The 26,289-nt window shown below is 38.5% G+C and overlaps 1 protein-coding gene and 1 non-coding gene across 8 annotated transcripts in view; one reads left to right on the forward strand and one right to left on the reverse strand.

The window, feature by feature from the left end:
• R3HDM1 (R3H domain containing 1) overlaps positions 1-26,289 on the forward strand; it is a 203,007-nt gene that overhangs the window by 127,674 nt on the left and 49,044 nt on the right. For all 7 annotated transcript variants that reach the window (XM_025403880.1, XM_025403881.1, XM_025403884.1 and 4 more), the window contains 3 exons: positions 5,569-5,692; positions 21,042-21,196; positions 25,877-26,028. In XM_025403880.1, the coding sequence (XP_025259665.1) occupies positions 5,569-5,692; positions 21,042-21,196; positions 25,877-26,028 (431 nt within the window). The remainder of the gene's footprint in view (positions 1-5,568; positions 5,693-21,041; positions 21,197-25,876; positions 26,029-26,289) is intronic.
• LOC112636876 lies at positions 496-602 on the reverse strand. Its single transcript, XR_003122333.1, has one exon. It is a non-coding gene; the product is annotated as a U6 spliceosomal RNA (small nuclear RNA).

Raw genomic sequence — 26,289 nt, forward strand, 5'->3', positions numbered from 1 at the left:
TAAATTTTCCAGTCTTAAATGAGCATGGGGTGTTTTTTCATTTACTCTGGTCATCATTGATTTCATATTCTATTGTTTTGGGACTTGTCTATTTCCCTGTTCTATCAGTTTTTTATAGTATTTGAAGCTATATTAAGCAATTTATATTTATCATGTCTTCCTGATATATTGACATAATGTTTTTCTCTGTCTCTAATAGTATTTCTTGAAACCTATTTTATCTGACATTATAGAGTGTCATTCTTTTGAGTAACAGTTAAATGGTATGTCTTTTTCTACCTTACTTGCAACCCCTATATTTAAAATGTCTTTCATTTATGGTTATTAGTTGGGTTCTGCCTCTTTATACAATGATTTCAGTGTCATTAGACCCTTTAAATTTAATGTATTTTTGACATAGTTAGATTCAGGTATGCCACATTGCTATTTTTTTTATTTGCCCTATCTGTATTTTATTCTACTTTCCTGCATTTTATATTATTTGAACTTTTTTAAAATAATATTGAATACTTTACGAATTTCTGTGTCATCCTTGTGCAGTGTCCATGCTAATCTTCTCTGTATTGTTCCAATTTTATTATATGTGCTGCCGAAGTGAGCATTTCAGTTCACTTTCTTTAGTATTGTCTTTTTAGGTACATCCCCTTGCATTTTCTGAATGTGTTTGTTTTTCTAGGGACTGTGTTATCTACCTTTATCTACCTTTACCTTATCAAAATCTACTTCAAGTTAATATTGAAATTTCAAGTAAAATGTAGCAGCCTTACAACAGTATAATTGCATTCACATTCTCCATCCTATTGCTGTTGTTGCCATATACATTGCATCTCTATATAGTATATACCAAAAATAGTGTTAATCATTTTTGCCTTAAAAGAGATATTGGCAGCCGGGCACAGTGGCTCACGCCTGTAATTCCAACACTTTGGGAGGCTGAGGCAGGCAGATCACTTGAGGTCAGGAGTTCGAGACCAGCCTGACCAACATGGTGAAACCCCATCTCTACTAAAAATACAAAAAAAAAATTAGGCCGGGCGCGGTGGCTCAAGCCTGTAATCCCAGCACTTTGGGAGGCTGAGACGGGCGGATCACGAGGTCAGGAGATCGAGACCATCCTGGCTAACACAGTGAAACCCCGTCTCTACTAAAAAATACAAAAAACTAGCCAGGCGAGGTGGTGGGCACCTGTAGTCCCAGCTACTCAGGAGGCTGAGGCAGGAGAATGGCGTAAACCCGGGAGGCGGAGCTTGCAGTGAGCCGAGATCCGGCCACTGCACTCCAGCCTGGGCAACAGAGCCAGACTCTGTCTCAAAAAAAAAAAAAAAAAATTAGCCAGGCATGGTGGCAGGCACCTATAATCCCAGCTACCTTGGGAGGCTGAGGCACGAGAATTGCTTGAACCTGGGTGGCAGAGGTTGCGATGAGAGGTTGAGATCATGCCACTGCACTTCTGGGCCACAGAGCGAGACTCCATCTCAATTTTAAAAAGAGAGAGATACTGGCCAGGCACAGTGGCTCAAGCCTGTAATCCTAGCACTTTGGGAGGCCAAGATGTGTGGATCACTTGAGGTCAGGAGTTGGAAACCAGCCTGGCCAACATGGTGAAACCCCATCTCTACTAAAAATACCAAAAAAAAAAAAAACATAGCCAGGTGTGGTGGCAGGCACCTGTAATCCCAGCTACTCAGGAGACTGAGGCAGGAGAATTGCTTAAACCTGGAAATTGGAAGTTGCAGTAAACTGAGATTGCACCACTTTACTCCAGCCAAATCCAAATCCAGCCAAATAAGAAAGATATCTTCTTTAATTAAAGGAATATAAACTCAGGATTTAGATTACTTTCTGATACCTCCAGGAACAGTTAAGGGATCCTGTATGTATTGTGTCTATTTTAATGCTTCAAAGACAGGAGATCTACAGTAAATTTGAGAGATTCTTGGCTAAAAACTAACCTAGGAATGTTACACCTGGCTGGTTTTCAGATGAGATGAGCACTCTTTAAGATCACCACAGATCTGTGTTCTTTTTACAAATAACCCAATCAGAAGAGCAGAGTGTGAGCGAGCCCATGACACTGTTGAAGTTAACTTACCCACGTGCTTCTATAATACCGGATTGGGTGTTTATTCTTCACCCCAAACAAGGTCAGATTAAGAGAACTTCATAACTAATAGTAATAGCTCTGGAAGGAAAAATAAATCAAGATAGTCTTGATGGCATTTTAATTTGCATTAGAAATATGGTCATGCATCATTTAATGATAGAGATACTTTCTGAGAAATGCATCTCTAGTGGGTTTTGTCATTATGTGAATGTCACAAAGTGTATTTGCACACACCTAGATGGTGTAGCCCTCTACACACCTAGGTTATATGGTATAGCCTATGAGCTACAAACCTATACAACATGTTACTGTACTAAATACTGTAGGCAGTTATATAACAATGATAAGTATTTGTGTATCTAAACATATGTAAACCGAAAAGGTACGGTAAAAATATGATATAAAAGTTTTTTGGTTTTGTTTTTTTTTTTTGAGATGGAGTCTTGCTCTGCCGCCAGGCTGGAGTTCAGTGGTAAGAACTTAGCTCACCACAACCTCCGCCTCCCTGGTTCAAGTGATTCTACTGCCTCAGCCCCTGAGTAGCTGAGACTACAAGGCACGTGCCACACCACAACGCCCGGCTGACTTTTTGTATGTTTAGGAGAGACGGGGTTTGACTTTGTTGGCCAGGCTGATAAACTCGTAACCTCGTGATCTGCCTGCCTCGGCCTCCAAAAGTGCTGGGATTAACAGGCGTGAGCAACTGCACCCAGCCAAAAGATTTTTTTAAATGGTACACTGATATAGTGCAATTAACCATGTATGCAGCTTGCAGGACTGTAAGTTGTTCTAGGTGAGTCAGTGAGTGGTGAGTGAATGTGATGGCCTGGGACATTTTACTACTGTAGACTTCATAAACACTCTTCACTTAGGCTACACTTAATTTATGTAATACATTTTTCTTTCTTCAATAATAAACTAAGCTTACAGTAACTTTATAAACGTTTTAATTCTTTTCACTTTTTTATTCTTATGTAATAAAACTTAGCTTAAAACACAAATACATTGTACAGCTATACAGAAATATTTTCTTTATATCCTTATTCTAAAGCTTTTCTTTTATTAATTTTTAAATTTTCTTTCTCTTTAATTTTTTTAATTAAAAACTAAGATACAGACGTGCATATTAGCCTAGGCCTACTCAGTTCAGGATCATCAGCATCATTGTCTTCCACCTCCACATCTTGTCCCTCTAGAAGGTCTTCAGAGGTGGTAACACATGTGGAGCTGTCATCTCCTATGATAACAATGCCTTCTTCTGAAATACCTCCTGAAAGACCTACCTGAGTCTGTGTGTGTGTGTGTGTTTGGTTTGGGTTTTGTTTTGGTTTTTTGTTTTTTGTTTTTTGAGACAGGATCTCACTTTGTCACCCAGGCTGGAATGCAATGGCACGATCTTGGCTCACTGAAGCCTCAACCTCCCAAATTCAAGCAGTTCTCCCACCTCAGCCCCCCAAGTAGCTGGGACTACAGACACGCGCATCACACCTGGCTAATTTTTGTATTTTTTGTAGAGACAGGGTTTCACCATGTTGCCCAGGCTGGTCTCGAACTCCTGAGCTCAAGTGATCCACCCAAAGTGCTAGGATTACAGGTGTGAGCCCCTGCCCCCCGGCCTTGAATCTGTTTTGTAGTTTTTAATAAGTAGCAGGACATTCTTTTTAAGACAGGCTCTTGCCACTGTCGCTCAGGCTGGAGTGCAGTGGTGCAACCACTGCTCACTTGCAGCTGTGACCTCCTGGGCTCAAGTAATCCCCGACCTCAGCCTCCGAGTATCCAGGACTACAGGCGTGTGCGCCACCACACCTAGCTATTTTTTTAATTTTCAGTAGTGATAGGGTCTCACTGTGTGGCCCAGCCAGATTTCGAACTCCTGGGCTCAAGCGATCCTCCCGCCTCAGCCTCCCAAAGGGCTGGGATTACAGGCGTGAGCCGCCAAACCCGGCCCAGAAGGACTACATTCTAAAATAATAGTTAAAAATATAGTAAATACATAAACCAATAATAGCCATTTATTATCATTACCAAGTCTTACATACTGTCTGCTATACTTTTAAACAACTGCTAGCACAGTAGGACTACAGACATGTGAGTGATGTATTATGCTATGACATCGCTGGGTGATAGGAATTTTTCAGCTTCTTTATAATCTTAGGGGGCCGCCATCATATATGCAATCTGTCATTAACCAAAATGTCACTTTGTGATACATGACTGTATGAGAAAAATTAAAGAATGGAACCAGTATAACTGTGCATTAATGTGGGAATGGATAAAATAGTTTATACAATGAATGTTCTTCAGCAGTTAAATTGAATGAGCTAGCTGTATATGTTTCAATAAAGAAAGATGTCTCAAAAACAATATGAATTGCAAAATAAGTTTCATGAAGTTATATGTAGTTGAGTTTCCCTTATTTGAAAAGCCTGGGACCAGAAGTTTCAGTTTTTTTTTTTTCTTTGGATTTTGGAATATTTGCATATATGCAATGAGATATCTTGGGATAGGGCCCAAAATCTAAAACCAAGTTCATTTGTTTCATATACATCTTATACACACAGCCTTAAGGTAATATAAGCAATATTTTAAGTAACTTCATGCATGACATAAAGTTTTGACTGTAACCTGTCACATGAGGTCACGTGTGGAGTTTCTTTTTGTGTACTAACATGATATGATGCTTTTGGCATCATGTTGGTACTCAGAAAGTTAAAGATTTTGGAGTATTTCAGATTTTGGACATTTGGATTTTTAAAGTGCTCGGCCGGGTGCAGTGGCTTATGCCTGTAATCCCAGCACTTTGGGAAGCTGCGGTGGGCAGATCACTTGAGGTCAGGAGTTTGAGACCAGCCTGGCCAACATGGTGAAACCCCATCTCTACTGAAAATAGAAAAATTAGCCAGGCATGGTGGTGCACACCTATAATCCCAGCTACTCGGGAGGCTGAGGCAGGAGAATTGTTTGAACCTGGGAGGCGGAGGTTGTGGTGAGCCGTGATCGCAGCACTACACTCCAGCCTGGGCAACAGAACAAGACTCCACCTCCAAAAAAAAAAAACTAAAAATAAATAAAATACTAATACATGTAAGGATAATAGATACATAGTAAACAGATATATATAGTAAAATCACCAACTACAGAATAATGGCTTCTACGGAAGTTAAGAGTAAAGGAAATAGGGTGAGTCTTTAGCTAATTAAGTAATGTTTGGTTTTGTAAGAGATCTGAAGGAAATATGGCAAAAAAATTAAAATCTAAATATGATTGGTGACACATTAGTTACCTTTTTATGCATACTGTATGTTTGAATTTTTTTAAAAATTGCAGTTAAATTTAAGAAAAAGCAGTTTTCGGATGATTAGTGCTAAAAAGAATTATTATTCATTAAACTCTGATCTTCCTCACAGGAAAACATGTAATGCAAGTAAAATTGATTTTTTTTCCCACAATATTTATGATCCTAGATGCCAGCCTGTTATTGCACTCCAGGCCACTATCACTCCAGCCAACCTCAGTATCGCCCAGTCCCTTCTGTTCATTACAATTCACATCTAAACCAACCACTGCCACAACCTGCGCAGCAGACAGGTGAGTTGTGTTTCTTATGTCATAACTTCTGAGCCATGCTTTTTCCCATCTTCTATTTCAGTATTGCTCTTAAGTAGTACCTACTCAGTCTCTCAGGATCTCGAATATGTTCATACAAATGAGTTTGCAAACCAGTGAGATTAAAAGAGTGAGCAAATCTCAGCATCCTCTGGAAAGTACTACAGTGTCAGGTCTACATGCTAAAGGGTTGGGAGTATCTGGGAATATCTTAAGCAGTTTTTTAAGTGGCTGCCATCTCTCATTGCCATTGAAATTGAAGCTGTCTTTGCAGCCTGATAAATCACCTATGGTAACAGCAAGAGAGGCAAGGCAAGGCAAGATGACTTATCAATAGCTAACCAGAAGCAAAGATCAAAACCGCCTAACTTGGATTGAGAACCCTAGTCTAGGGATGATATTTTGATCTTTTAGTAAGTATGCCTTTGAAAGAAATGATGTACTTAGCATATTTTCTGTGTTTTGCTTTTCAGTTTGTTGATTGATAGTGAAAAGTATTTTTAAACAAAATACAATCTAAGGCCACTTAAATGAAATTTATTAAAACTCAGCATTGTTTTTGTTTTAGCACTCTGCAGATTGTCTTCAAGCATTCAGTGAAAACAATTTTGATCTCAGTGTATAAAACTATCTTACTGATTTTTTAATGAACTCATTTCTCTATATGCTTCTCACCTAGATGTGTACTTCCCAGATGTTTAATAAGGTATTTATTCAGCCTTTTATAACTCTAGGAGTTGAAGTAGAATTTTATCATTGGTTTCTTTAGAGCTTTCTTAACTGCTTTTCACTATTGGAGGCTCCCAGACTATGTGAGTGTGACTCACTGAGGAACCCATAACCTCCACCTCCACTGAGGCTGTTTACTACTCTTGATATTGTGTGAAACTCTTCAGGGTTACCACCAGTTTAGGAGAAGCATCTCTGCACTGGCCCATCTGGTGAATAGTAGTCATACTTCTCTTTACTGTTGCAGTCTTCAGTGATCAGTGTGACTCACTAACTTTCTTTGCTAGATATAGTTCATGCTTAGCGTAGCCATGCAGGATAACTTCCAGGTCCTTAATCTGGTACCCTTAGGAGTTGTCTCGTGGTTAGTTTACAGGTTCTCCCCTTTTTAATATGTTACTAGCCTTGTATGTACCTGTGACAAATGTTCTTCCAAAGAATGTTGAATACAAACATTCGTCATTTTAGCCAAGTTAGAACTGTAGTTCCAAGCTACCTAAAATTTAATAATACAGTCCACATCAAATAATGTAACTAGTATATGATATAATTTCAAAAGGTATCAAAAATTATTCTCTATTCGTGGGAACATTGGTTGTGATACTGCTCATTAGCTGGTACTGCTCATTAGCTTTATATACATTGGTGTTTTATTCAGAAACAATTTTCTGAATTTTTCTGGACCTCAAGTAATATAATTTTCATTTTTTTTTCTGATTTTTGTCTTCCAAAATTATAACACAGACTGTACCTGATGCCATAATAAAGAAATGTACCTTTATGCTACTCATTTAAATATCCTTGTGTGTGACTAATTAACTTAATTCTTTAGTACATCCTAGGCAGGCAAAAATCCTTTGTTCTGTATTTGTGTTAGCTTACTAATTTTGTTCTTCAACGTGGCAAAATTTTTATCCCTCTCCATGGTCAAACTGCCTGTAAAATCACTTTCAATCTCAAATTGGGACTAGTGTGCAAGTACAATTGCCTCTCTGCAAAAAAAAAAAAAAAAAAAAAAAAGACACTTAATGGAATACAACTAAATATGCCTGATCAGGGGTAAAAACATCTATGTGACAGATAGCATGTGTTTATTATTGGTGATATTTAATTGTGGGGTTTTCTCTGATGCTAGTTATGATGAGAAGGAAGAAACAATCAGATTGCATCTGAATAGTGCTACAGGCGCAAAAAAGAGAATCGTGTCTTTGAAAAATGTTTGACATTGTATTTGACTCTTTTGAGTCAGTCATAATATAGTAAAAACTAGACTTGTCCTTTCAGCTATTTTATATAGTATCCTCTTAACTTACAGCTTAAGTTAGTTGACTCATTCAGTTTGAAGAATAAAAGGAATAAATCCTCAAAACATTCTTATCTAAAAGAGAAAGGAATTTTGTTATGCTAATAAGTATCATAGATAATTTTCCTTTAAAGAAAAGTTCAGCAGTGCCAGTGCCAACTATTGTGTTGGTAATTGTATTGAATCTTTTCATAGAATTAGTGGGGATTTTAACTCTTTTTTAAAAGTTGTAATCTAAAGACTTTTTTATAGTTAGCTCATCGTTAATTTTTATGTCAAAACTTGCAGAAGGCCAGGCGTGGTGGCTAACACCCTGTAATCCCACCACTCTGGGAGGCCGAGGCGGGTGGATCATCTGAGGTCAGGAGTTTGAGACCAGCCTAGCCAACATTATGCCACCCTGTGTCTACTTTAAAAATACAAAAAAAAAAAATTAGCCAGGCGTGGTGGCGCACACCTGTAATCCCAGCTACTTGGGAGGCTGAGGCAGGAGAATCATTTGAACCTGGAAGGCGGAGGTTCCAGTGAGCCGAGATGGCGCCTCTGCACTCCAGCCTGGGCAACAGAGTGAGACTCAGTCTCAAAATAAAAAAAAAAAATTAACAGAAAAGTATGTGTTAATGTTTGTATGTGCCCTAGTGTAGAAAAATAAAATGTACTGGGAAATTAACAAGACAGTTTATTGTTTTTGAGGTTTTTTTACAGATATATAGCAATTACTGTCTCATAATTTACATTTTTATATGGAAACATACTTCTGGGATTCCTTTTGGCTTTTATTTTCTTACTTCTCTACATTCTACTATCCCAATCTGGTTAAAAATGAGAAATAATTTTTCATATCTTATATTTTTATGTCTTGTCAAACAACACTTGCTTACCCCACAAAGTGTTAAGAAGCATGTTTTTTTTTAATTACATAAAAGGGTGAAGCTATTCAACCAAATAATGAAAACACTAGTAGATTTGGCGTGGTTTTTTCTTTTTTTTTTTTCACTATGGCACAAGTAATGTTTAAATGTTTATATTTGAACTCAAAGAAATTTTGCCCTCAATTAACAAACCCAACTGAGCAAAGTATTTTTAGACCAGATAGGGTATAGGCAGTAGAAATACGGAATCTTTTATTATTTTTCCTTTGGCGGGTAGGGAGGAGGTTGGGGAAATATCTGAAGGATAAAATGCTCTAGGTCTTTTACCCATGTGTGCCAGTGGACCCCAGCTGAAATCAGGACTAACATTACTGCTGGGGAAATGAATGTACTAGTCTTTTGTTACGAATGTGAAACTACTGGACTGTTCATTCAAAACAAGGTTGCATAAACCCCTATCAACAGAAACAGAAGAAACCCTGGCTACACACATAAGACTTTCTGGACAATGCACTGTATAATGGAAAGAACAGCAAAATAAAAGTCAGAATCCTGATGGCCCTTAGTCATTTTTAACTGGTGTTAGGCATATCACTTAAAGCCACTGAGTTTCAGTTGGACTCATTTGCAAAGTATGGAAGTTTTACTGTATTGTCTGTTGAAGCCTCTGTGTACTCTAAAACTCCATGATTCTTTGTGTCTCATATGAGTCATTTCTAGTTCAGAAAGGTAGAATAATAGAGAATTGGTTTGTAACAGCTTGGCAACCAACTGTCAATAACTGGAATCAATAAAAGCAACTATTTCAAAAGATCAGATTACCAGTTGCACTAATAAAGATTTATTACTTTAAACCTTTATCATAAAATGTATGCTTTGAATACTGTAAAGTACACTGCATATAAGGAGTTTGGTATACTATAAAGAAACTTTTTCTGCAGGTAGTAATTATAGTGAAGATTTTAGGTTTACAAAGCCCTAGCTGTTTTCTGTGTAGCTGTTGTTATTCTTACGACTCTTGAAAAGTTTGTAGCTTCACCATATACATTTAATATTTTGCAATAATTGGCCTTGTTCCTGAGCTGTTGGATTCGGGGCCGTAGCACTGTCTGAGAGGTTTACATTTCTCACAGTGAACCGGTCTCTTTTTCAGCTGCTTCCTGGCTTCTTTTTACTCAGGTTTCCACTGCTTTTTTGCTTTTTTTTAATGCTGTATGAAGGTGTTAACATTTGTTTATATTTTTCATTAATTGTAATACCTTTAAATCATGCATCATACTCAGAAATAGGGATTTGAATTTAAGTGACAGCTTTGGCCTAATGTAATTTACCTATTAAAAATTTGTGAGAGCTATTGCTTATTTCTTTTCCAAAGTAAGATTTGGATGGCAAATTCAGTTTGGTTTTGAGCTTATCTAAAAAGCTTAATGTTTTAAGCATACCAAACTCATTAGCAGAAGTCAAGTATATCTCTCCCTATTGCTACACAACTTTTTAGGGATATTGTTATATATGAAAGCATGACATCAGATGGACCTAATACACCTAAATGCATTTGAAGCTACTTGGGCTCAGCTCTTACCAACGATATAATTTAATTTTTTTTCCCAAACAATGATGTTGTTGCATATCTTTGGGAAGCAAAATGATTCTGTGAAACTATACTTTTAGTTTTGCAACCATTTGATAACTTCAAAGATTATCATTGCATTATATCCTTAGTCTTAGCTTTCCAGATAACCCAGAATCATATGGTTCCAAGTTGATTAAGCTTTGTTACCAGCAGACTATGGTAGGATCCTGATGAACGACACTATGGAAGAAACTTGTTAGGATAAACAGCCTTCAGTGTGTGCAGATTGTTGACAGAATTTCAAGGCACAAATTGAAGAGTAACGAGTGTGTAAAAGGCAAGCAGGAAAATCAGCACTACTGGGTAAGCAGATGAGGGGCTTATTGATAGGAGAGTCAGCTATGTCAAATAGGGACTCTAGGCGCAAAGTCAATTTCTTTATTGACAGCTTTCAATCCAAGTACTAGGAGTTTTGTATTTGTAAATTACTAGGTAGTGGCTCTGGCTATTCTTGTTTTTTCATTGAATCTGTGAGCATTTCTTAGTATGTATTGTGTGATTCAGCATAGATTCAGACATTGTATAATACCTACAAATCCACCTATTTCCCTTTTCCCTTCTCCATTAACCTGCCGCCACTGAAATCTGGAGCCAAATATATCTGGTAAGTACCCACAGATTTCCTTGAGTTGTATAGACTCTTCCATGGAATAGTTCTTTAAATAGCTGTGAGCTGTAAACTCTGTGTGGCTGTTTTTGTTAGAATTGGTTTTTGTATATGTATATGTTTATTTCAGGCACAGGAGTGAGAGAAGAGGGGTTGATAGATAAGAAGGGGTAATCAAGTGTAATAGCAACTGCATCTCCTTCCAAATACACCCATGGGGCTAGCTTTAGTTGAAATTGCCCGCCTACCGAAATAGTGCCACAGACAGAAGCCCAAGATTACAAGCTTGAGGTTTTAACAATTTGGTCTTGTAGATGCCTAGTTACAAATAAATTTGGCTTTAGTAAAATGGCTCATCTTTTAAAAAACAAAACAAAACAAATTACCTTCACAGTGCTTCTGCTGTACAAGCACAGTCTGAAAAAAAAATTAATAGGTACTATTAAGTGAAATAACCTTAGATTCATGGGTATTCTAAGCAGTTCTTTAATTCTTTTCGTAATTTTTCTGATTATTTCTGTGTTATTAAGAGTGCTTTCCTTTAGAACAAATGGTAGTTCAGATCACCTATATAAAATAAAATTAGCCTGTTAATGCCTGTTCAATACTTTTCTGCTGAGCACTACATTTCCTTCCTGCTCTCTTCTCAGTAAAAGTGAAAGAGAGTTAAAAATAGAATATTCTTCGGAGCCCTCCAGGGAAGTGCCTGCACCATCAATTTATATTGTCCTAGTTCTCTCAGCTTGCGGAATTGATTGTGCTTTCCTCTGAAAGTGCTGGAAGAAATGGCATAATATTGCAACAGTGCAGTCCTTTAACACAGCAGAATGGTAGTGTTTAAAAAATATATGTATATATGTTGCGATCTGGATATTTATTTTGTTGTTTGGTATCACTTACTATTGGCATTTCTTACTTTACAAAATAGAGGCTTTCCCACAATATTGACATAAATTCCTATAAAAGATATACTGTTTTCCTCTACTTTCCAGGTTAAATTCAGATGTATCACAGGAAGAATTTTTCTTAATTCTAGTATACTGAAATGTACTTTTTAATGGAGAAAGAATAATTTATGTGGTAGCCAGCTTGGTGTCGGGATACTGGAAATACTCTTCTTGTAGCATTTTTGAAACCTGTTGATACTTTTCATTCTCTAGTAATCTACTTCTCCTTCCTAATCCTCAACCTTCTCCCTCTTTTCCAGATCATTGGATTTTTCTTTCTCATACTTGGCAGTCTTCAAACTATACTTTTGACACTATCAGAATTCTGTACCACTCTTGCTTTTGTCTGAATAATTAGACAAGGAACCTAAACTACAATGCCACTTCTCTAGGTGTCACTCTGTAACGGTTCATGCCCAGCAGTCTGAAATTTCTTTGTTTAAACAAAAGTTCAGAGGAATTCATGAGCAACTTGAACAGTTCAAGATGTAAATTTTATTAAGCAAATGTACATAATGTGAGGCATACCTGTAATTAAATGATCCTTTATTTTAATGTTAACAATTATTTTATTAATGGTTTTGTCTTACATAGGCAAAAGTAAGATTCTTATCTTTGATTGGATTAGGTGAATGATGTGGGGTTTTTTGTTTTTAGTGCTTTCCAGCTGAGTATTTCTAGTTTTGCTTGTGATTATAGTAATTTTAACCAATATAGATCCCAGTTTTATTTTCTTTTTAATTAGAACAAATGCTAGTCTGTTATGCCTGTTGAGTACTTTTCTGCTGAGCACTGCATTAGAAAAAGACCAATAATCTTTTAGTAATCTTTAATGTTCTGCTCTTTAGAGAATATAATTCAAGGCCGGGCGCGGTGGCTCAAGCCTGTAATCCCAGCACTTTGGGAGGCCGAGGCGGGTGGATCACGAGGTCAGGAGATCGAGACTATCCTGGCTAACATGGTGAAACCCCGTCTCTACTAAAAATACAAAAAACTAGCCGGGCGTGGTGGCGGGCGCCTGTAGTCTCAGCTACTTGGGAGGCTGAGGCGGGAGAATGGCGTGAACCCGGGAGGCGGAGCTTGCAGTGAGCCGAGATCACGCCACTGCACTCCAGCCTGGGAGACACAGCGAGACTCCGTCTCAAAAAAAAAAAAAAAAAAAAGAGAATATAATTCAAAATTATATACTTTTTAGCCAGTTACTATGTTGTATGTTTGTTATAATTATTAGAATGAGTGATAAAACATTTCATCATGACTTCTGGAAAAACCGTTCAGATACCTGTCCTAATGCCAGTAGAATTTACCTCTTGGGGTACCAATCATACTGAGCATCAGATGTTAAATGACAATTTTAGTTGTGATAGTTTAGAACGGTTCCTCAGACCCTGATGGCTTTCTACCCAGTGTAGTTTAAACCTGGTGGGTTTTCCTGCTTTTTATGTAAAAATGAAATGCTACTCAGTGGATGGAAAAAAGCCATTGCTTCACATAACTTCAAGACTTCACCCATAAAACGTAGCAGCTCTCCTTGCACAAAATGTGTCCAGGTTAAAGCTGGCATTGCCCTGCTGAGTAAAGTCTGACTTCTTGGCAAAGCAGCCTGATTTTGTGGAGAAGACAGCCAGTATCTATGAAAACTCTGCTAGACAAATCTTCTATAGACTCATCTGGAATGTGGCAACAGACATTTTGAGCAAAAGCAGCCTTCGAGGCAAAACTAAAGTCCAAAGGGAACATTGGCGATTCACATGGAAATACTCAGGCTGAGAGACAGAACTGTGGGATGTGGAACCTGAAATAGTGTCACCATTTGAGCCAGTTCTTCTCCTTCCCAATTGTCTTTTGTTATGTTTTAATATTTTAGAGACAGAGTCTCACTGTTTTGCCTAGACTGGAGTGCAGTGGCCCTTCCTAATTGTTTAATACAATTTATGCATATAATCTAATTATAGCAAGGCAAGGAAGTGTAACTTTGAAATACATAAATAGTAAACCACGCATCTTGGGGGTAGTGGGCAAACCAAGGGAAGGACTGTTCCTCCCACAGAGAGAACATTATGGGCTAGTCATATACTCATTTACACATGCTCTTTTTTAAAGCCCCCAAGTTCATATGGCTGCCATCTGGACTAACTACTCAAAAATTTTCACTCTGATTCCTATTTTGAATAACAATGCTTATACTCACCAATAAATCTTTAGTTCAAATGAACAAAAAGTTTCCTTGTTGATTGACATTATTTCCAGCAATTATCTGTTTTCCTGTAATTAAGTTTATCTTGAGACTTAGGTATGTTAAGCTACAGTAAAATCTTCATTAACCAAAATTATCAGAAAATGAAACAAGGCCGGGTTCTGCTTATTTGAACAACATTACTATAATACTTTTTTCTTCTTCAACATGTGTTCCTCAAAAAAGTAAATTTTAGAATCAGACAGCTGTGTGCAACTCCCAGCTACACACTTGATAGCTGTTGACCATAAACAAGGTATGAACCCCTCTGTGCCTTTTGTTTCCTCATCTGAAAAATAGGGATAATAATTGTGTCTATTTCATAAGATTGTGAACACTATCTTATGATATCCTAAGTACTCATAATAGTGCCTGAAACTTAATAAATGTCATTTGAGGCTTTGGTATTAAGATTAGCTTGTGTGGGCCAGGCGCAGTGGCTCACGCCTGTAATCCCAGCACTTTGGGAGGCCGAGGCGGGCGGATCACGAGGTCAGGAGATCGAGACCATCCTGGCTAACACGGTGAAACCCCGTCTCTACTAAAAATACAAAAAATTAGCTGGGCGTGGTGGCGGGCGCCTGTAGTCCCAGCTACTAGGAGGCTAAGGCAGGAGAATGGCGTGAACCCGGGAGGCGGAGCTTGCAGTGAGCCGAGATCATACCACCGCACTCCAGCCTGGGCGACGAAGTGAGCCTCCTTCTCAAAAAAAAAAAAAGATTAGCTTGTGTGGCTGGGCGCAGTGGCTTACCCCTGTAATCCCAGCACTTCAGAAGGCCAAGGCAGTCCAATCACCTGGTGTCAGGAGTTCAAGATCAGCCTGGCCAACACGGTGAAACCCCATCTCTATTAAATATACAAATATTAGCTGGGTGTGCTGGCACGCACCTGTAATCCCAGCTCCTTGGGCAAGAGAAGCACTTGAACCCAGGGGGATGAGGTTGCCATAAGCCAAGATGGCACCACTGCACTTCAGCCTGGGCAATAAAGCAGGACTCAGTTTCCAAAAAAAAAACAAAAGATTAGCTGTGGTATCATTGTAGCAAAGATAATTATATATTAAATGAAAATTTAAATTTAAAATGAAAATATAATTTTAAAGATAATTATATTTTAAGTGAAAATTTAAATTTAAAATGAAAGTATAATTTTAAATTATACTTTAAATGAAAAGATAGGAATTTGGGGGCCAAATTGCAAAGCAGACACAGGAAGCTGACATAGTTTGTTCTAAAATGTTTGTTTTTTGTCCTTTGAGCTTCTCAACCCATGCCTTCATCCTGAAAGTACAGTAAAGATCAGTTGAGTTGTTTGATGTTAAACTTGAGGTCTAAATATGTTTTGAAGAAAATTACTTAAATACTTTCTTCCCATACATTGTAAAATTTCTTTTGATCAGATGTGGAAGCATTATATGAAAAAAGATTTTGAACTGGTATGTGTCATATAACCCCATTTCTATAAATAATGAAAATTAATATATATGTTGCCCTCTGCATAGAAAATTAGGCTAGCTACATATAAAAATGTAAATGGGGAGTATCTGTAAGTGATTATTTTCCCATACAGACTTTTTCTATTTTTGTATTTTTTTCCAAATTTTCTATAAAAATCTTTTTTGTGCTCTATAAGGTTTTTATAAAATATATTAAGTCTACGTTTTTAAAAATATTCAGGCCAGGTGCCATTGCACACCACTATAATCCCAGCACTTGGGGAGGCCAACGAGGGCGGATCACTTTGAGCTCAGGAGTTCAAGACCAGCCTGGGCAACATGGCAAAACCCTGTCTCTACTAAAAATACAAAAATTAACTAGGTGAGGTGGCACACACCTGTAATTCCAGCTATTCAGGAGGCTGAGACAGGAGAATCGCTTGACCGAGGAGGTGGAGGTTGCAGTGAGGTGAGATCGCGCCACTGTACTCTGTCCTGGGTGATAGAGTAAGACTGTCTCAAAAAATAATAGTAAGTAAATTAATTAAAAATAAAAATATTCAAATAATACCTTCATTACAAGCTTTATATGCTAGATATAAAGTTAAACAGTTTGTATTCTTTATTTGAGTTCTTCCTAAGCACCTTGAGGCTGATCATATGAAATCTGTGATTTAGCTGCTGTACAGTTTTCTAGGAGAGACTTAATGAGTGATCCACAAATTCCAGTCTGATGTGATTTGTATTCGTGAGAGTGTCATTTTAATGAAAAGGTGATTAAATGTGTTTAATCTTATAAACCAATGTTACCTTAAAATTTTTTTAATTTTTATTTTTATTTTTTTAAGATGGAGTTTTGCTCTTGTCGCCCAGTCTGGAGTTCAATGGCGCGATCTCAGCTCACTGCAACCTCTGCCTCCTAGGTTCGAGTGATTCTCCTGCCTCAGCCTCCCAAGTAGCTGGGATTACAGGCATGCGCCACCACGCCTGGCTAATTTTGTATTTGTAGTAGACATGGGGTTTCACTATGTTGGTCAGGCTGGTTTAACTCCTGATGTCAGGTGATCTACCGACGTCAGCCTCCCAAAGTGCTGGGATTATAGGTGTGAACCACCGCGCTGGCCCAGTGTTATCTTAAAATTTAAATTCAGGCCGGGCGCCCTGGCTCATGCTTATAATCCCAACACTTTGGGAGGCCGAGGCGGGCAGATAACCTGAAGTCACGAGTTCGAGACCAACCTGGCCAACATGGCGAAACCCTGTCTGTACTAAAAATACAAAAATTAGCTAGGCATGGTGGCATGCGCCTGTAATTCCAGCTACTCGGCAGGCTGAGGTATGAAAATCACTTAAACCCGGGAGGCGGAGGTTGCGCTGAGCCAAGATGGCGCCACTGCGCTCCAACCTGGCGGACAGAGTAAGACTCTCTCTCTCAAAAAAAAAAAAAAAAAAAGCCTACACAAACCATGAGAGAACAACTAATCAGAAAACGTTTATGTTACCTGCAGAGTTTTATGAAATGTGGCAAAAGAGAATGGACAAAATCGTGACGGGATTAATAAGATTCTTAGTGAAGGTATTTTTTTAAGTGCTTGGCATTATTATTTTTAATAGCTCCACTGTGTTCAAAAACTCAACCCTGGCTTATTTATGCTACTTCTGAATGAAGTACTGAGATGTTAGTGTTTATTCTACTTTCACAATCTTTAAACTCTAGAACTTCCTGGTAGTTCTCATCACTCTTCTATGTGTAAAACCTTTGCTTCTTCACCAGTATTCTGTTGTACCTTCATCTTCCACTTATCATTTCACATACCATATTCATTCATTCTTGACTATTCCCCATTCCTCAAACATATTAACTGTCTTACTTTTTCCAAACCTTTTACTTTTGCTGGAATGAGCTTTTCCTTTAAGTCCAAGCCCAAATGTCACTACCTCTATAAATATCAGTCAGGACTAATTTCTTCCTCTTGTTTTCATAAGACTCTATTTATACTGCTATCCTCATATGGTATGGTGACTAAAAATGCCTAATTTCAAAGATAGGGACCATGTCATATCTATCTTTATCTAACCCAGATGGTGTCCTTTTTACTACCCTTTGTAACAAATGACCAGATGCTGAGATCAACTTTTATATTTCATGTCAAATTTTCAAAATGTGCATGGTGTTTGTAAAGAGTGTGTGTGTATGTTTGTGTGTGTGTGTGTGGCAATTAGTAGGCATGGATATTAAAGGAGATTAGGCTGCATTAAAGAATAAGATACCAGGCCAGTCATGGTGGCTCACGCCTGTAATCCCAGCACTTTGGGAGGCTGAGGTGGGTGGATCACCTGAAGTCAGGAGTTCAGGACCAGCCTGGCCAACATGGTGAAACCCCTACTAAAAATACAAAAATTAGCCGGGCATGGCAGTGCATGCCTGTAGTCCCAGCTGCTGGGGAGGCTGAGGCAAAAGAATTGCCTGAACCCAGTAGATGGTGGTTGCAGTGAGCCAAGATTGCACCACTGCACTCCAGCCTGAGCGATAGAGACTGCATCTGGAAAAAAAAAGAGAATAAGATACCATTGGAAATGTGCTGATGGAGCTTTCGTGATGTAGCCAGGCATAGTGGTGCACACCCATAGTCCTAGCTCCTCAGGAGGCCTAGGTGGGGAGGATCCTTTGAGCCCAGGAGCTCGAGTGTACAGTGAGCTGTGAACATGCCCCTGCACTCCATCCAGCCTTGACAACAGAGTGAGACTGTCTCTAATAAAACAAAGCAAAAAAACAAATTCCATGACTTAGAGTCCAACTGACCCCACATTAAATCACTACGACATGGCTTCTATAGGTATTTATTGAAAGCATTTTTTGTCTCAGACCTTTTATCATAATAGAGAATTTTAAGCAGGAGACCTCCAAGACGAGTCTCAAAAAATTGTTAAGTTTACATAAGTAAAAAGAATCAGACCTGGTACTGTGGCTAACGCCTGTAATCCCAACACTTGGGGACGCCAAGGCAGGCGGATCACCTGTGGTCAGGAGTTGGAGACCAGTCTGGCCAATGTGGTGAAACCCCATCTCCAGTAAAAATAGAAAAATTAGCCGGGCATGATGGCATGTGCTTGTAATCGCAGCTACTTGGGAGGCTGAGGCAAGAGAATCACTTGAACCCGGGAGGTGGAGGCTTCAGTGAGCCCAGATCGTGCCACTGCACTCCAGCCTGGGCAACAGAGTGAGACTCCATCTCAGAAAAAAAAAAAAAAAAATCAGAAGCACATTTGCACATAAATTGGCCTTGTTTTTTAAAGCTTTCTTTCAAGGCAACCTACAACCTTGAATATTTCTTGAATAGACTACAGAAGTAATATGCATAACATTTTTAGTTTCTTAGGGGGATATGACTGTTTTAAGTCAAATTATTTTAAGTCAGATTATATTACAGTGAATTCTGCCAGATATATACAGTTTGTTTTCATTTCAGTAGACTATAATTCTGCCAAGTCTGTTCTAAGAAGTTATTGTCCCAGTCTATACAGAACCCAAATTCTGATGCTTCTATAGATGTGTGTATATGTTGAGGTGGCATTTCCAACACAAAAAAAGGTCTCATGTTCACATTTCATTTTCATTCCTGTGTTATTTTTCTAAGGGTGGAAATTTGTCATTGTATGTTTTAATGGTGTTTGGAATTTGGGGTGTAAATTTGAAATACTTGTCATTTAATGAACTGAAAATAGTGTGAAATGTTAATTGTTAGATTAAAAAGGAAGAAGTTTATTCTGTTCTCTGCCTTTACCTGCCTATAAGTTTAAGTTGTATAGGAAATTCACAAGGAATAAAGGTTTAGCAAACAGCATATTATCAATCACTTTATTACAGATAAGAACTAAAATACACATTTTTTTTGTACAAAGTTAAATTGGTGAGAAGGAAGTCATTGGAAACATGGCCATAAAGTACTGTTGCCATAGAAATAACATCATTTTACAAAAACCCTTCACTGTTAAGGGATTCACTATAACTGAATTTTTACTTTGGTTTTGTTTTTTTTTTCTGTGTTTTGGGGGTTTTTTGTTTGGTTGGTTGGTTTTGTTTGTTTGTTTTTTGAGACAGGGTCTTATGCTGTCGCTTAGGCTGGAGTGCAGTGGCGCTATCTTGTATTTTTTTGTGGAGACAAGATTTGGCCGTGTTGCCCAGGCTGGTCTCGAACTCCTGAGCTTACCCACCTCCATCCCCCCAATCCATCCATCTCCCAAAGTGCTGGGATTATAGGTATGAACCACCACACCTGGCCAAGATTTTTAGTTTCTTAATTTTAATGTGTTGCTTTGTTACAGGATATACTTTGTAGTTAAATTTTTAGAGAAGATGGATGCTAGATTTTATTCAATTGTTGGGTCCTTGAGCAGAATTATTAAGGCTACCAGACAACTACAGTGATGCTGCTGTCTATAATCAATACTTGAAATTGCCATTTCTGTTACTTTAGAAATTAGTGAGGATGTAAATGAAAACTGATAACAAAATGTATTTATGGTGTTATCAGGGAAACAATTTCATTGCACTTTAGCTGTTGAAGTCTGTATAGGTGGTGTTCTAGTTCAGTTCATCTTTGTAAAAACTTTTCAATACTCTGAAGCTAGATGATTATTTTTATCTAGTTCTTTAAAAAATAAAAAATAAAAACTTTGGGGGTTAGCATCTAGTAAATTACATGAGTCTTTAGCTAATTAGTATACCTAAAAGAATCCTTTTAGGATCAGGAGACAAAATACAATTCATATTCACTACTTAGAGCTTATCATTGTAGATTCTTGTTAAGTAAAAAAGTTTACTTGATAAAAGTAAATTTGTGCACTTAACTTACCACTTAAATTACCAACAGTCAGTTTAGGTGTTTGCTTTGTGACCTTGAGCAGATTAGTTGGTTTGTTTAATGATCTGTCAAGTGACCTTAATCAAACAGTGAAGAAATAATCTAAAAAATTACTGTATAACTCCATTTGTCTGTGTCTTTGACACATTCAAAAGTGGTTCTCTCCCCTGCCTTTTTTTTAAATCCCCAGCAGGAACAGTTTCATGGGAATGGAACCTCTGCAGATGCATAGAGCCCCATGCTTGTGTTAATATTCTGTTATTACCAACTTGAAATTCTTAATTGTTTTTTTTGTTGTTTGTTTGTTTGTTTTTGTTTTTGTTTTTAACAAGGGGCCCTACATATTTTCCATTTACTCTGGGCTCATGTTATGTAGCAGCTCCTGGTCCTGAGAAACTAGTTGTCATAATAGATTGCAATATGCCCTGAATAGTAATTGTTCTATGTTATCTAAGTGTGTGACTCTATAATCTTTGCAATTGTAGAAGAAATCCTTGTAGGCAGATTTTATTTCAATATATTTTAGTGAGGGAATGTAGGTAACTTGGGCTAAAATGTTATTTCATAATAGATGGTTTTAGGGATTTACCATGTAATCAAAATTTTAGCGTTTTAGAGCATAAAAGTACTTGCTTAAATTTTTTTTTTAATCTTATTAGATGAAATGAATTCAGAGCAGGATTTAACTCCTTGTGCCATTACAGGTTTTCAAGTTATACCCAACCAGCAGCAAAACTACCAAGGAATAGTTGGAGTTCAGCAACCCCAGAGTCAGAGCCTAGTCAGTGGCCAACCCAACAGCATTGGAAATCAGATTCAAGGAGTAGTCATCCCCTATACTTCAGTGCCAACATATCAGGTACAGTGTCTCTTTTATGTACTTTGGGTAGAGATGATTTTGAATAAATTAAGTGCACAACTACAATACATCTTCTATGCTCTCCTTTTAATACAGGAAAAACACTTCTGTAATATACAACTTTATAGTCTTAAGAGTTTTATTAGTCATAGCAGCTTTGTTTTATCCTCATTTTATTGCAGTATTCATTTATTAATGTTTAGGATCTGCAACACATGGGTATTGGCAAGTAAATATTGTCTGGCATTGTCTTATGTTTCCAGCAATACAGGTAGATGAGCAAATGTCTTATTCTATTCCTCAGCTCTTTAGAAAGTCCTCATTGCTGGGAGAGAGAAATAGGAGGGAAAATAGAGGTTGGCGGTCAGTATTTGAAATAGAGATACAGCATATACCTTGAATCTGTAGTTATAGAATAGGAAAATATGTGCAGTTTCCTGTGCTGTGACTGATTTTTTTCCTTCCTCTCCATCCCAAAAAGCAATGATATGTCTCATATTTTAAAATGTTACAGATTTTAGGCCGGGCACAGTGACTCACACCTGTAATCCCAGCATTTTGAGAGGTATAGGCAGGCAGATTACTTGAGGTCAAGAGTTCGAGGTCAGCTTGGCCAACATGGTGAAACCCTGTTTCTACTGAAAATACAAAAAATAGCTGGGCAAGGTGGCAGGGCCTACAATTCCAGCTACTTGGAAGGCTGAGGCAGGAGAATTGCTTAAACCCAGGAAGTGGAGGTTGCAGTGAGCTACCACTGCACTCCAGCCTGGGCAACAGGGAGACTCCATCTCAGAAATAAAAACAAAATGTTACAGATTTTAATTTATAGTTCTAAAGCAGAAATACCTATTATTTCATAAATAAGCACGTGTCTTCAATATAATATGACACATTTTTCAAAAATTTGTTTTACCTTCCTTTATCTTTATGGAGTGACTTACAAGAGGGTTTATTTTATTAGCCTCATTGTTTTTCATAGCTGAGTCTGATTTTAAGAACTCCAGGCCAGGACCAGGTGCGCTGGCTCATGTCTGTTAATCCTAGCACTTTGGGAGGCCAAGGTAGCTGGATCATTTGAGGTCAGGAGGGTGAGACCATCCTGGCCAACATAGTGAAACCCCATTTCTATGAAAAATACAAAAATTAGCCGGCCGTGGTGGCAGGCGCTTGTAATGTCAGCTACTCAGAAGGCTGAGGCAGGAGAATCACTTGAACCTGGAGGCAAAGGTTGCAGTGAGCTGAGATTGCGCCACTGCATTCCGACTGCACCACTGCATTCCGGTCTGGGTGACAGAGAGAGACTCAGTCACAAAAAGAGAGAGAGAGAGAACTCCAAAGACCACTTTCATTTGTCTCAACAAGGAGAGAATAGCCTAGTTGGGAAGATGGGGAATAGCCTAGTTGGGAAGATAAAATACACGTATTTTATGTATTTTATCTAAACACATGTAAACAGATTGGTGATAGTGTACAGATTAGTAACTGAGGATCAGCATGAAATACAGCAATGAACAGGTTAAGGACTTGATTTGAAGCCTTCTGGGAAGTTAGAAACCTTTAGCTCTTCAAAGAAAATGACGGGCATAAATTGGTTAAGATGACATTCTGAGAATGAAGAAGAGTATAAGCAAAGGTGCAAGCATATTCCATATAATTTCAGAAAGTTGAAATTAAAGTGTGAAATGTGAGATTGTCAAATGTTGTTGAGCCCCAAGTGTATGTCCAGTTTTGAGGACCCTTGACCATAGAACACATCTACAAAAGAAAGAAAAGATACATCATGAAAACTGGGTTTTCCATCTTCATTTTCTCTCACATCCCCCATGCTTCTGACCCCTTATCCTCCATCCTTGAGCCTAGGCACATGAGCCTGCCCTTTGTCTGTTTCCCCATAGTTAAGCATTAAACAGGATTGGCACCAAGCCAGAAGCCTTCCCTCCTGAAAGACTCTGGTTATAGTATCTAATCCAATACAGAGTTGAGCATATAAGATCTGCCCTTAATCTTTGGGGGCTTACATCTAGTAAGAGAAATGTCATTTTTAAACAAATCACAGCCTAATTAGTGTAGTTCTTTTTTAAATTGACTGGGTATTGAAACCATTCCAGAGCTAAGGTAGTGGTCATAATTTCTACAGCATACATTTTTACATTTTAACATTATTTTCTCATTGTATTTAATGTAATTCTCACATTGGCTCAATGATTGTAGGAAGTATTGCTCTGGCCAGCTATCAATAATAGTCATCTGCTTTAAAGTATGACTCCTACTACATTTGGTAATCAAGCTGGGTAGTGATAAACTGTCATCTAAAAAATAAGCCAGAAAAGTCATCTGTCCTACACCTCCTGAGCCAGAGGATATGGATTTGAACTCTGACTTTCCCTCCAGTGCATTCTATGCCTGTACATTTCTCTAATAGTGGTCGCTTGCTCACTCTATCTCGCTCGCTCGCTGTCTCTCCTTCTCTCTCCCGCTTCCTCCCTCCCTCCTTCTCTTTGTTTTTGAGATAGAGTCTTGTTCTGTCACGCAAGCTGGAGTGCAGTGGCGCGATCTTGGCCACTACAACCTCTGCCTCCTCCCAGGCTCAAGTGATTCTCTTGCTTCAGCCTCCCAAGTAGCTGGGATTACAGGCGTGTGCCAGCACACCTGGCTAATTTTTGTATTTTTAGAGATGGTGTTTTACCATGTTGGCCAGGCTGGTCTGGAACTCCTGACCTCAAGTGATCTACCCTCCTCAGCCTCCCAAAGTGCTGGGATTACAGGCATGAGCCACTGCACCCGGCCAATCATTACCTTTTAAATCATAGAGCCAGGTATAGAGAACAGTGAGGTGATTCTAGAACTGAGTTTCTGGAGCCACAAGGTTTGAATTCTGACTTTTCTACTTACTAATCTAAGGTCTTATAGCTAGTAAGTGGGAAAGTCAGGATTCAAACTCATGCCATCTATTTAGCCATCTACAAAATAGATGATAAAAGTACCTTCAGGCTGGGTGCAGTGGTTCACGCCTGTAATCCCAGCACTGTGGGAGGCCGAGGTGGGCGGATCACCTGACGTCAGGAGTTTGAGACCAGCCTGGCCAACATGGTGAAACGCCATCTCTACTAAAAAAATACCTTCTTAGATTGTTCAGAAGCCTTAATGAGATAATACACATAAAGCACTTAGAACTTAAAACATGGCAGTAAATACCCAATAATGTTAACCCTCCTATCATTACTATTACTAACATCATCATCATCAATGGTTATAGTGGTTATATTGGCTTTTTTTTTTTGAGACAGAGTCTCACTCTGTCGCCTAGGCTAGAGTGCAGTGGCCCAATCTCGACTCACTGCAACCTCTGCCTCCTGGTTCAAGCAATTCTTGTACCTCAGCCTCCTGAGTAACTGGGATTACAGGCACGCGCCACCACTCCTGGCTAATTTTTGTATTTTAGCAGAGACGGGGTTTCACCGTGTTGTTCAGGATGGTCTCGAACTCCTGAGCTCAGGCAATCTGCCCACCTTAGCCTTCTGAAGTGCTGGGATTATAGGTGTGAGCCACCGCGCCCAGCCTGGCTTTCTTTTTTTTTTTTTTAAATAAAGATCCTTCAAGCCATTGAATATATATTGGCTTTATTTAACAAAATCACTGTAATCAAACTCTAATATTGTGGTACATTTGTAAATTAAGAACCTTTTATGCCTGTGTTGTTTCTATCTTAGAAACTGTAGAAACTGGAGAGTGGCAATACAGAATTGTGTTCATGTGATTTCATTTAGATGATATAGAAAACAGAATTGAAAGATACACTTGTCTATTGAATGCCTACTATACTAGATCCTTTAATTGTGCTATCTCATAATGGAAATAATACCTCCTTTCTAATGGAGGTGGTGTTTCCATTTTTTCTGGTAAGAAGCTAAGGAGCCTCAGAATAGTCACTTGTCCAATATCACTTAGATAGATGACTGATATCACATGTAGGTACCTTAAGCTCCAAAGGTCTCACTTTTTCTAATCCATTGCATCTCACTGCCATCCTGCCTGATTTTTACTTATTTCTACCTGAGGTAAATTGTGTTACTCTTTCTATATCAAATGCCCATCCTTATGTGGAAAGTTTCTTTTTCATAATTTAACCTTTTCATAATTCAATGCATCCAGCCTACAGTACGTACATTTACAAATGCTAGCCAGAAGCAATAGCTAACATAATAAAGTGGTAATGCTGTGGCTGACAGGAAAGCCTGTTGGCAGTGTTAGCTTATTTCTGACTGCTCATGCTTTCAAAGTTTATGGAGGCTGCTGGGCACGGTGGCTCACGCCTGTAATCCCAGCACTTTGGGAAGCCAAGGTGGGTGGATCACTTGAGGTCAGAAGTTCGAGACCAGCCTGACCAACGTGGTGAAACCCCATCTCTACTATGTAACAGGTGTTTAAATACAAAAATTAGCTGGGCATGGTGGCACATGCCCGTAGTCCCAGCTACTCAGGAGGCTGAGGGAGGAGAATTGCTTCAACCTAGGAGGCAGAGTTTACAGTGAGCCAAGATTGCACCACTACACTCCAGCCTGGGCAACAGAGAAAGACTTCATCTCAAAAAAAATAAAGTTTATGGAGGTGGAAAACATAAACATTTGCAAGCCTTTGAAAAAAAACCTTTTTCTCTTGAAATTGTCTTTCAAATTTTAGGTTTCACTGCCTCAAGGTTCTCAAGGAATTCCCCATCAGACTTATCAACAGCCTGTTATGTTCCCTAATCAGTCTAATCAAGGATCTATGCCCACAACGGGAATGCCTGTTTACTATAGTGTCATTCCACCTGGTCAACAAAATAATTTAAGGTGAGTATGACTAAGTAACCTAATCTTCCAGCTTCTTATTGTTTACCAGGATTATGGTCTGTTGCTAGTTTTAAAGTTGACTAAGGGACATTGCTTGAGACCATTGTCTAATGTAGAATAGAAAAAAACTATAATACAATATGCTTTTTAAAATATTTCTTTCGGCCAGATATGGTGGCTCATGCCTGTAATCCCAGCACTTTGGGAGGCCAAGGCTGGTGGATCACCTGAGGTCAAGTGTTCAAGACCAGCCTGGCCAAC

This window comes from Theropithecus gelada, chromosome 12 (genome assembly GCF_003255815.1).
Source record: "Theropithecus gelada isolate Dixy chromosome 12, Tgel_1.0, whole genome shotgun sequence".
Classification (NCBI taxonomy): Eukaryota; Metazoa; Chordata; class Mammalia; order Primates; family Cercopithecidae; genus Theropithecus; species Theropithecus gelada.